The sequence below is a fragment of the Chiloscyllium plagiosum genome, unplaced genomic scaffold (genome assembly GCF_037043375.1).
Source record: "Chiloscyllium plagiosum isolate Xiang-an unplaced genomic scaffold, Cpla_swu_hap1 HiC_scaffold_15, whole genome shotgun sequence".
Lineage (NCBI taxonomy): Eukaryota > Metazoa > Chordata > Chondrichthyes > Orectolobiformes > Hemiscylliidae > Chiloscyllium > Chiloscyllium plagiosum.
The window spans coordinates 70936203-70948868 of NW_028270153.1; the positions used below are offsets into that span (position 1 = coordinate 70936203).

Sequence of the window (12666 nt, forward strand, 5' to 3'; positions counted from 1 at the left end):
AACTTGAGAAAAAGATCTTGACTATTCACCCTATCTATCCCCTCATGATTTTATAAACCTCTGACGCTTCAGGAAAAATAACCCCAGCCTATTCAACCTCTCCTTATAACTCAAACCCTCTAAGCCCGGCAAAGTCTTTGTAAATTTTTTCTACACTCTTTCAAATTTAACACCATCTTTCTTATAGCAGGGAGACCAGAATTGAACGCAGTATTTCAAAAGTGACCTAACAGATGTCCTGTACAACTGCAAAATGACATCTCAACTCCTATACTCAATGCACTGACCAATAAAGATTGGTGTTCAGATTTGTAGCTCAAGTGCCTGTTGTCGTAGTTGTGAGCATGTTCACCCAGTTGGGAAGTTGATTTGCGGATGTTTCTCCGATCCAATGGGATTCATGACAGCCCATAAACCTACAGCCACGCTCAGACAACAACCCACCAGGACCCATCATATGCAAAGCTAACGTAATTTACAGGATTCCATGCAAAGACTGCATGAAACACTATATAGGGCAAACAGGCAGACAACTAGCAATCTGCATCTACAAACGCCAACTAGCCACTAAACGCCACGGCTAGCAGTCCCGACTAGCCATACAAGGACCACAAACTCGATTGGGGCAACACAATGATCATAGGACAAGCTTAACATTGGACACCCAGGGAATTTTGAGAACAGACTCCATCAACAAGCGCATTAACCTAGACCCAATATACCAGCCACTACAATGAACAACTAGAACCGGAAGCAGCAGAAACGGAATCAAATAAATTCCAAAAGACATAGTACAGAGGCGCTTCACAGGAGACTCCAAAGCACTGAGGTGTCACCTAGACAGGGGACAAAACATCTGCAAATCAACGTCCCAGCTCGGTGAACATACCCACAGCCACAACAACTGATCAATAAAGGTAAGTCATCAGCACTGATTCCCACATGGTCACCAGCCTTTTCAACCTCTCCCTATAGCTCAAATCCTCCAACCCTGGCAACATCCTTGTAAATCTTTTCTTAACTTTTGCAAGTTTCACAACATCTTTCCAATAAGATGGAAACCAGAATTGCACACAATATTCTAAAAGTGGACTAACCAATGTCCTGTACAGCTGCAACCTGACCTCCCAACTGCTGTACTCAATACACTGACCAATAAAGGAAAGCATACCAAATGTCTTCTTCACTATCCTATCTACCTGTCACACTAACTTCAAGGAACTATGAACCTGCACTCCAAGGTCTCTTTGTTCAGCAACACTCCCTAGGACCTTATTATTAAGTGAATAAGTCCTACTATACTTCATGTGCCACTCCTCAGCCCACTGGCTATTTCTGATCAATACCCCATTGTAATGTGAGGCAACCTTCTTTGCTGTCTGCTACATCTCCAATTTTGGTGTCATCTGCAAACTTACTAACTGTACCTCTTATGCTCACATCCAAATTTATAGAAATGACAAAAAGTAGTTCTTGCCTAAAAACTTTAGGGATTTCTACTCGGGAATTTAGCATTCCCATAATATATGTTCAAGAGCTTTTCTTCAAATCTGATTTACTCAGGTCAGCACCAATGTTTCTAAACCATTCCATGGAATGATGTGTTCTAGCAGAATAAAACAAATCATAGAATAGAATGAGCCCACTGGCACCAATGCCGCCATGATCTCTGATAACATTATTACCCCTGATTCACTTTATAAAAGGAAGAACCAACGTTTATTACATTCCTTTTTAAATAGCATTCTAGATTCTAAATTGAAGTTAAAACATTCTCCAAAGGCAGATGGTGGTGATACGTTCATTCAACACAGAAAAGGCTATTCAGCCCATTGAGTCTGAGGGCAGGTGAGGCCATTAAATTGAGCTGAACATGGCAGGTTGGAGCCTCACCACCTTCCAACTTCTGACCTGATTACGATATGGGACAGAAAAGCTCATGGGTGGCCTTCCCACCTGCTGCCAATTGCAGAGCTCCTAAATGAGCAATTACTGTTCACTTGATGGAAAGGGAACTTGTACAGGAAGCTCAAAAAGCAAAAACCTATTCATCTGCCCATGGGCTTCCAGGAGTGCCTTGTGTTCAAAAGCACTCAATGCCTAATAAAAAGACGTGGCAAAGGAAGGATGCCCCTTCCTTGTGATATTTTGCTATTATATACCTATTCCCTGGATTCTGAGCATTGGGTCAATGCATTGCTAGTAGCAGCTTCTCATTCATGGGACAGGGGCATTGATTGCTGGGTCAGCATTTATATCCCATCTTTAGGTGTTTTGAGAACATAGTAGTGTGCTGTCTTCTTGAACTGCTACAGTCCATATGGTGTAAGTACCACACAGTAATATTAGACAGGAAGTTTCAGGATTCTGACATTGAAGGAATGGTGAGTGGCAATGGAAGGAAACTTGCAGGTGGTGCTGTTCCTGCTGACGAATGCACAATAGTCGTCTCTGATTTGCTGGCAATTCTTGGGAAGAATGGTATAGATAGGATTTCTGTCCCCATGCATCCAGGGAAGGCCTTTTGTTGCCCAATTAAATGCCTGACTGTCACCCAATTTGCTGGACCTTACCGAAAGTAAGCAACACAGGATTTTACTGGTTATCTAGTAGTTGGGTGAGATCCCCATTGCCTCCATTAAATACTGCTCTCTCCTTCAGTAAGACCCTCAGTTCATGAACATTCCAAACCTCTTCCATTTGGTTCTCCCAGTAAATATCCTCAAACTATGACACCTTTTTCAATTCATTCAACCACTGATAACAACTTTTCATTGTTTATTTACTTAAAAGCTCTCTGTTACACTCTCTGCTTTACTGCCTGTAGATCTCAGTGATATTCTCACTTATCCTGTTATCAGCTGCAGTTCTTCCATGCTCAGTGTGTAATGTTGTTTCCAAAGATATACCTAATTTCCTATTTAGGTTTTTCTTGCACCTCCATCCAGACTCCAAATTATTCTGACTCTCAAACTTCTGATCGGATCTGAATCCAATTGCCTGTTCTGTACTCTCCCTGATCCAAGTCCTGGAGGTGACGGTGTTGGAGTGGGGTGGACAAGGTCAGAAGTCACATGACATCAGGTTATATTCCAATAGATTTATTTGAAATCACAAGCTTTCAGAGCACTGCCCTTTCATTAGGTGAAGTGAGGAAAAGCATACAGGCACAGAATTTATAGGCAGAGAAATCAATGGACAGAGAGATGAAAAGATCATACAAAATTGTGTGAGTGATGTGTTGAATATTGATAGCTCTGTTGCTGACTCTTTCCATTTTGCTGGTGATTGAGAATAGACTGATGGAACTGTAAATTGGTTGGGTTGGATTTCTCCTGCTTTTTGTAAATGTGATATAACTGGACACTTTTCCACATTGATGAATCGATTCAATTGTTATGGTTGTACTTGAACAGCCTGGTTCAGGGCACAGCTAATTCTGGAGTGAAATCTTCATTACGATAGTCAGAATGCTTACAGGGCGGATAACCTTTGAAGTTGTTTTTTTTGATATCATATGGAGTGAATTAAATTGGTTGAAAACTTGCATCCATCTTACAAAGGACCTCAAGGGAGGACCAATATAGATAATTTTGGCTAAAATGTTTTGTCTTTTTCACAGACTTTCTGGGTTCTCTCACCATTAGAGAATGGCAATTTTTGTAGAGCCCCCTCTCCCTGTTAGTTGTTTAATTGTTTGCATGCATCCAGTGGTCTTGTCATTCTAGGTGGCAGAGATCTTTTGTTTGAAAAGTGCTATCAGAGGAACATTGAGTTACTGCAGTGCTTCTTATAGATGGTACACACTGCTGCCACAGTTCATCAGTTTTAGAGTAAATGTAGAGCAAGGTAATGGGCTGCAAGGCATTTCAACATCTGTCAATCACCGGAAAATCTGTTTCTACCTACAGTTTTGCATATCTTCATGACTTTAATCTGTCAGGTCACCATATAATCTCCTCTGCTCGAATGAAAAGAACCCAATTTTTCAAAAGTTTGATCATTTAATGTTTCATCATTCTAGAGAACATTTAATAAGATCTGTACTGTGAATGTGAAAGATAACATATATAAGATGCAAGTGGTGTAGATGCTCTAAACAAAATAACAAACCACTACATATTAGATTTTTATCAACTTGAAATAGAAATCAGTTTACCTGTAACATTTGTCCTGAAGTGGACAAACTTGGCAGTTATTGTATGGAATACCAAGGTGTTTGTCAAGTTTTTCTCTTTCTGCAGTCAGAAGTTTTGTGGTTTTTTAAAATTCTTCTTGCAGGAGAGAAAGTGGTGCAAACTCCGCTCTGCACAGAGGACATTTGACAGTGGTTTGATTCTCAGTCTTTGCCTGGTGCTTTGCCCAAATTTCATGCATTTGATATGGACATTGTATCCACAGCTATACCTGCAATATATTACAAACAATATGTTTGGCTTTCAGATGGAAGCTTCTGATTTTTGATTTCTTTGGCTTAAAGGAAACACCTATAGCTGAAAAGAAGTGTTTTAGTTTCAGCTTGGAGCAGTTCTGCTTGGGTCTTGACTGAAGCTGGATGTGAAAAGTGGTTGATCCTGTGAAAGGGAGAAGACAGTTTAAAATTATTCAAAAGAGGTTTCCTCAGTATAAGGAGATCAGTAAATGTTCAAGTGTTTGTAAAATACAAGAAGGTATATTTGAGGCTGAGAAAGTTTAAGCTGAAACAAAAATAGTGCTAGTGAAACACAGCAGCCCGGCCTCTGCGTGAAAATGTTTCCCTTTAGGTCCCTTTTAAATCTTTCCCCCTCTCCCCCTAAACCTATGCCCTCTAGTTCTAGATGCGCCCCCCGCCCCCACCAAGTCAGGAAAAATACCTTAACTAGTACCCTATCTATGCCCCTAATGATTTTATAAACCTCGATAAGGTCACCCCTCAACCTCGGATGCTCCAGAGAAAACAGCCCCAGCCTAGTCAGCCTCTCCCTAAATCTCAAACCTTGCAATCCTGACAACATCCTTGTAAATGTTTTAGGTACGGTGACCCTTCATCAGGACTGAAAATAGTTGGGAAAAAGTAGCATCTATGCGAATGAAAAGATGGTGGGGGAGGGGTGGGTGGGAAGAGTGAATATTGTACATGGAGTCGTATCCCAGAGGGATGTGTTGGAGGGGGGGGGACAAACAAAAGAGATAACTAATGATAAGCTGACAGAGTGATAAGTGCCAATGAGAAGTATGATTTGTTCAGTCCCTTGAGCCTGCTCCACCATTCAGTGAGATTGTCGCTGAATTCCATATACCTGCTCTTGTCCCAAATCCCTTGCTAAACAAGAATGTATCTCTCTCAGATTTAAAACTACCAACTGATCCAGTATCCATGGCTGTGAAACTGGGCTGGCTGTGCAGGGAGGAACCTATGGGTTTTTGGGGAGGCTAACCAACATGGAGGAGAGCAATTACATTCTGAGATTATTAAATTCAATATTGAGTCTTGAAGACTGTATGATGTCAACTGGAAGGTGAAATGTTGTTCATCCCATTTGTGCTGAGCCTCGCTGGAGCACTGCTGCAGAAATGTTGGCACGGTAGTGTGTTGAAATGGTAGGTAACTGGAACCTTGGGATTATTTTAATAGATTAAGCATAAGCAACAAAGCAGACACCCAGTCTGCATGTCATCTCTCCAATGTTGAGTCATAGAGTCATAGAGATGTACAGCACGGAAGCAGACCGTTCAGTTCAACCCGTCCATGCCGACCAGATATCCCAACCCAATCTAGTCCCACCTGCCAGCACCTGGCCCATATCCCTCCAAACCCTTCCTATTCATATACCCATCCAAATGCCTTTTAAATGTTGCAATTGTACCAGCCTCCACCACTTCCTCTGGCAGCTCATTCCATACACATTCCATACACATACAACCCTCTGTGTGAAAAAGTTGCCCCTTAGGTCTCTTTTATATCTTTCCCCTCTCACTCTAAACCTATGCCCTCTAGTTCTGGACTCCCTGAACCCAGGGAAAAGACTTTGCCTGTTTACCCTATCCATGCCCCTCATAATTTTGTAAACCTCTATAAAGTCACCCCTCAGCCTCCAACACTCCAGGGAAAACAGTCCCAGCCTGTTCATCCTCTGCCTATAGCTCAAATCCTCCAACCCTGCCAACATCCTTGTAAATCTTTTCTGAACACTTTCAGGTTTCACAACATCCTTCTGACAGGAAGGAGATCAGAATTACACGCAATATTCCAACAGTGGCATAACCAAAGTCTTGTACAGCCGCAACATGACCTCCCAACTCCTGTACTCAATACTCTGACCAATAAAGGAAAGCAGACCAAACGCCTTCTTCACTATCCTATCTACCGCGACTTCTTTTTCAAGGAGCTATGAACCTGCATTGCAAAGTCTCTTTGTCCAAAGGACATTACCATTAAGTGTTAAAGTCCTGCTAAGATTTGCTTTCTCAAAATGCAGCGCCTCGCATTTATTTAAATTAAACTCCATCTGCCACTTCTCAGCCCATTGGTCCATCTGATCAAGATCCTGTTGTAGTCTGAGGTAATCTTCTTCACTGTCCACTATTCCTCCAATTTTGGTGTCATCTGCAAACTTACTAACTATACCTCTTATGCTCACATCCAAATCATTTATATAAATGACAAAAAGTAGAGGACCCAGCACCGATCCTTGTGGCACTCCACTGGTCACAGGCCTCCAGTCTGAAAAACAACCCTCCACCACCACCCTCTGTCTTCTACCTTTGAGCCAGTTCTGTATCCAAATGGCTAGTTTTCCCTGTAGTCCGTGACATCTAACCTTGCTAACCAGTCTGCCATAGGGAGGTGATGCGAGGTGATGCATTTTGAAAGGTCGAACTTGAAAGCTGAGTACAGGTTTAAGGATAGGATTCTTGGCAGTATGGAGGAACAGAGGGATCTTGGTGTGCAGGTACATAGATCTCTTAAAATGGCCACCCAAGTGTTGTTAAGAAAGCATATGGTGTTTTGGCTTTCATTAACAGGGGGATTGAGTTTAAGAGCCATGAGATCTTGTTGCAACTCTATAAAACTTTGGTTAGACCGCACTTGGAATACTGCGTCCAGTTCTGGTAGCCCTATTATAGGAAAGATGTGGATGCTTTGGAGAGGGTTCAGAGGAGGTTTACCAGGATGCTGCCTGGATTGGAGGGCTTATCTTATGAAGAGAGGTTGACTGAGCTTGGACTTTTTTCATTGGAGAATAGGAGGAGCAATGGGGACCTAATTGAGGTATACAAGATAATGAGAGGCATAGATAAAGTTGATAGCCAGAGACTATTTCCCAGGGCAGAAATGGCTAACATGAGGGATCATAGTTTTAAGCTGGTTGGAGGAAAGTATAGAGGGGATGTCAGAGGCGGGTTCTTTACAAAGAGAGTTGTGAGAGCATGGAATGCATTGCCAGCAGCAGTTGTGGAGGCAGGGTCATTGGGGACATTTAAGAGACTGCTGGACATGCACATAGTCACAGAAATTTGAGGGTGCATACATGAGGATCGATGGTCAGCACAACATCGTGGCTGAAGGGCCTGTTCTGTGCTGTATTGTTCTATGTTCTATGAATGCCTTATTGAAGTCCATATAGATCACATCTACCACTCTGCCCTCATCAATCCTCTTTGCTACTTCTTCAAAAAACTCAATCAAGTTTGTGAGACATGATTTCACACGCACAAAGCCATGTTGACTATCCTTAATCAGTCTTTGCCTTTCCAAATACATGTTCATCGTGTCTCTCAGGATTCCCTCCAAAATGTGCCCACCACCGATGTCAGGCTCACTGGTCTATAGTTCCCTGGCTTGTCCTTACCACCCTTCTTAAACAGTGACATCACGTTAGCTAACCTCCAATCTTCTGGCACCTCACCTGTGACAATCAATGATATAAATATCCCAGCAAGATGCCCAGCAATCACTTCTCTAGCTTTCCACAGAGTTCTAGAGTGCACCTGATCAGGTCCTGGGGATTTATTCACTTCTATGCGTTTCAAGACATCCAGCACTTCCTCCTCTGTAATATGGACATTTTTCAAGATGTCACCACCTATGTCCCTACAGTCTATATTAGATTAGATTACTTACAGTGTGGAAACAGGCCCTTCGACCCAACAAGTCCACACCGCCCCGCCGAAGCACAACCCACCCATACCCCTAACATTTACCGCTTACCTAACACTACGGGCAATTTAGCATGGCCAATTCACCTGACCTGCACATCTTTGGACTGTGGGAGGAAACCGGAGCACCCGGAGGAAACCCACGCAGACACTGGGAGAACGTGCAAACTCCACACAGTCAGTCGCCTGAGGCGGGAATTGAACCCGGGTCTCTTGCACTGTGAGGCAGCAGTGCTAACCACTGTGCCACCGTGCCACCCACTATATCTTCCATGTCCTTTTCCACAGTAAATACTGATGCAAAATACTCATTTAGTATCTCCCCCATTTTCTGCAGTTCCCCACAAAGGCCGCCTTGCCGATCTTTGAGGGGCCCTATTCTCTCCCTAGTTACCCTTTTGTTCTTAATGTATTTTTAAAAACACTTTGGATTCTCCTTAATTCTATTTGTCAAAGCTATCTCATGTCCCCTTTTTGCCCTCCTGATTTCCCTCTTAAGTATTCTCCTACTGCCTTTATACTCTTCAAAGGATTCACTCAATCTATCCTGTCTCAACCTGACATATGATTCCTTCTTTTTCCGAACCAAACCCTCAATTTTTTTAGTCATCCAGCATTCCCTATACCTACCAGCCTTTCCTTTCAACCTAACAGGAATATACTTTCTGTGGATTCTTGTTATCTCCTTTCTGAAGGCTTCCCATTTTCCAGCCGTCCCCTTACCTGTGAACATCTGCCCCCAAACAGCTTTTGCAAGTTCTTACCTAAAACTGTCAAAATTGGCCTTCCTCCAATTTAGAACTTCAACTTTTAGAGGAGACTACATTGTGAGCCTAGATTGAACAAAATGCAGGAAAATCAATGCTTCATTGGAAGGTGTGTGGGGTCTGATATAGAGGAGGGTGGGATTGCACCTTCTGAGATTGCATGTGAAGTTGCTGTAGGGTGTCAGGAGTGAAGAGAGTGGATGAATAGTTGACCAGGGTATCCCACAGGGAACAGTGCCTTCGGAAGACTGACAAGGAACAGGAGGGGAATGTGTGTTTGATAGCTGCCTCCTGCCGGAAATGGTGGAAATGGCAGCTTATGATCCTTTGGATAGGGAGGCTGTTGGAGTGGAAAGTGAAGATCTCGTCATTGTGTAGAAAGGAAAGAATGAGGAAAGAAGTGTGATAAATGGGTCAGACGCAGCTGACGGCACTGTTGATTATGGTGGCAGGGAATCCTTGGTTGAGGAAACGTTAGACATTTGAGCCCAACCCCCCTCCCCCCCAATGTGGCATCTTCAGAACAGATGCAACAGAGATGGAGAAACTGGGAAAATGAGATGGAATCCTTACAGGAAGCAGAGCGTAAAAATATGTAGTTAAGATAATGAGTGACAAGGGTGGTGGATAGGGATGGTTTAGGACTTCTGTCAAGAAAGAAGCAGAGCACCCTCAGAACATCTTGATTGGGGGATAGATTGTAAAGGGATTGTGTGTCCATGGTAAAGAGGATGGCTGATGCAGGCAAAATGGAATTTTGAAACAGATATGGAGCATCAGAAGAATAATGGATGTAAATGGGACAGGACTGGATAAGGGAATAAGGGAGTCGGGATATGAAGAAACAAGTTCTGTGGAGCAGGAACCGGCAGAAACAATAAGTCTGCATAGTCAATCCGGTTTGTAGATTTTGGGAATAATTCAGAAACAGGCTGCATAGAGTTGTGGGACGGTTAAGTGGGAAGCTGTTTTGAGGGGGAAATCCCCAGATGAGGTTGGTGACGGTTATTGGAGACAATAGCTTGATGTTTGATGGTTGTCATGGTCCGAGGGAGATAGGAGGAGGTGTCCATTGTTGAACCCCGCCCCCACAAGACAGACAACAACAACAACAGTTGAAACTTTATTGCTGGAACAGCACAGCAGGTCAGGCGGCATCCAGGGAACAGGAGATTCGACGTTTCGGGCACAGGCCCTTCTTCAGGCCCTGAAGAAGGGCCTGTGCCCGAAACGTCGAAGATTTCCTGAAGAAGGGCCTGTGCCCGAAACGTCGAATCTCCTGTTCCCTGGATGCTGCCTGACCTGCTGTGCTGTTCCAGCAATAAAGTTTCAACTTTGATCTCCAGCATCTGCAGACCTCACTTTCTCCAACAACAACAACAGCACCATTCTTGTTGGTAGGTTTAATTACAAAGTCAGGGTTGGATTGAGAGTACGGAATGCAGTCAGTTCAGAGCGGTATAGGTTTGAATAGGTGACCAATGTCATGTTGACCATTCTCAATGAACAGGCTGAGAGCAGGTAAAAGGCCAGAGAGAGGGTCCCAGGTGGAGGGGGAATATTGGAAGCTGGTGAAGGGGATGTGTGGAACTTCCCACCTCACAGTCCCTTCACCCAGTACAGCCTGGTTCTGCATTCTTCCCCAAACCCACTATTAGGACTGCCTGAGCAGAGCCCTGTTTCCCCCCTCCCCCTACTCCAGCTCAGGGGACGGCGAGGCCGGGCGGATGGGTCCAGGTAGGGACTTCCGGGTTTTGCCGGCGGTGTGGGCGGGGCAAGGTCAGCGACATCCGGGGAGTCGGGGTTCGCATGCACAGTGCGGATGTTGTTGGAGTGAGTGGTTGTGTGCTGCCTGTCTCCAGGACACCATGGGCTGTGATGGAGGTACTATCCCGAAACGACATGAGTTGGTGAAAGGGCCCAAGAAGGTGGAGCAGGTGAGGAGCGATGTTGTCCCATCGCGCCGGTTAGTGTGGCCTAGTCCCAGGCTTCCCGCGGTGTTTACTGGTCGGAACTGCGGTCGCTCTAGTGTCTGGTGCGAGGCCTGACAACTTGGGACTGAGGTCATACCGTCTGTCTGTTTAGCCAGTGGTGAGTGCTGACCAAGGGAGAGGGAAATTAACACCAGGCCTATGTTTATACTTAGAAAATTACCCTAAGGTCCATAGATTTTTAAAAAAAAGTTTAAAAGCTATTTTCGATTGTTTTTACAGTGTTGGTGTACATGCTGAGTCTGAATGACAGCAATAATGAACTTGATGCTGCTTGTTTTGTGCCTTAGTTTACTCCAAGGGACTAACACTAATACTTTGTGTTGCATTATCATCATATTGGTTAATCCATTGGAAAAATGGTGTGTGGATACACAGTAGTTCAGTGGTCATATGTCATGTTGCACCTGCTCTATTGTAGCTAAAACATGAGCCATGAAAATCATCCAAGGGGTCTAAAAGAGTTGGCTTCATGGCCGACTAATGAGTAAAGTTAGATCTCATAGGATTCAAGGTCAGCTTGCCAGTTGGCTACAAAATTGGATGGCACAGTGGTTTGCACTGCTGCCTCACAGCACCAGGGACCCAGGTTTGATTCCAGCCTTAGACAACTGTGTGGAGATGGACATTCTCCCTGTGTCTGTGTGAGTTTCCTCTGGGAACTCTGGTGTCCTTCCATAATCCAAACGTGCAAGTTTGACAAATTGACCATGCTAGATTGTCCATAGTGGTCAGTAATGTATAGGTTAAGTACATTAATCAGGGGTAAATGTAGACTCATAGGGTAGAGGAATGGGTCTAGGTGGGTTATGCTTTGGGGGTCGTTCTGAACTTGTTGGGCCAAATGGGCTGTTTCAACACTGTAGGGATTTTGATTCTTTGCAAATTGGCTTTCAGGTCAGGTGGTGGAGGGTTGTTTTTGAACTGGAGGCCAGTGATCAGTGGTGTTCCACAGTGATTGATATTGGGTCCACATTTGTTTGTCATTTATATAAATGGATTCGATAAGAATGGGGGAGGCATGGTTAGTTTGTGGATGGCACCAAAATTGGTGGTATAGTGGACAGTGCTGAAGGTTATCTAAGATTGCAAAGAGATCTTGATCAATTGGGTCAATGGGCTGAGGATTAGCAGATGGAGTTTAATTTGGATAAACACCAAGATATTGCATTTTGGTAAAACAAGGGTAAGGCTTATGCAACAAATAATAGGACCCTGGGTAGAGTTGTAGAACAGAGAGACCTAGGGGTTCAGGTACATAATTCTTCGAAGTTTGCATCACAGGTGGACAGGGTGTTTAAGAAGATGTTTAGCACGCTTGCCTTCATTGTTCAGACTTTTGAGTGTGTAGGAGTTGGGACATCATGTTAAAGTTGTACAGGCTGTTAGTGAGGTCTCTTCTGGAGTAATGTGTGCCGTACTGGTCACCCTGTTATAGCAAGGAAAATATTAAATTGGAGGGGGGGTTCAGAAAAGATTTACCAGGATGTTGCTGGGAATGGAGGGTTTGTGTTATAAAAATAGACTAGATAGGCTGGGACTTCTTTCACTAGAGCATAAGAGGTTGAGGGTGACCTTTTATAGAGGTTTGTAAAATTACGAAGGGCATAGATAAGGTGAATAGCAAAGGTCTTTTCCCAATAGTGGGGGATTTCAAAACTTGTGGGCATATTTTTAAGCTGAGAGGAGAATCATTTAAAAAGAACATGATGGGCAACTTTTCCACACAGGAATGGTTACTGTGTGGAATGGACTGCCAGAGGAAATGG

General features: G+C 43.8%; 1 protein-coding gene across 2 annotated transcripts in view; it reads left to right on the plus strand.

Moving 5' to 3' along the window:
* The first annotated feature begins 10711 nt into the window (after nt 1-10711).
* Nucleotides 10712-12666, plus strand: part of rtf2 (replication termination factor 2) — a 168091-nt gene continuing 166136 nt past the window's right edge. For both annotated transcript variants that reach the window (XM_043676978.2, XM_043676979.2), the window contains exon 1: nt 10712-10843. In XM_043676978.2, the coding sequence (XP_043532913.2) occupies nt 10775-10843 (69 nt within the window). In that variant the 5' untranslated portion in view covers nt 10712-10774. The remainder of the gene's footprint in view (nt 10844-12666) is intronic.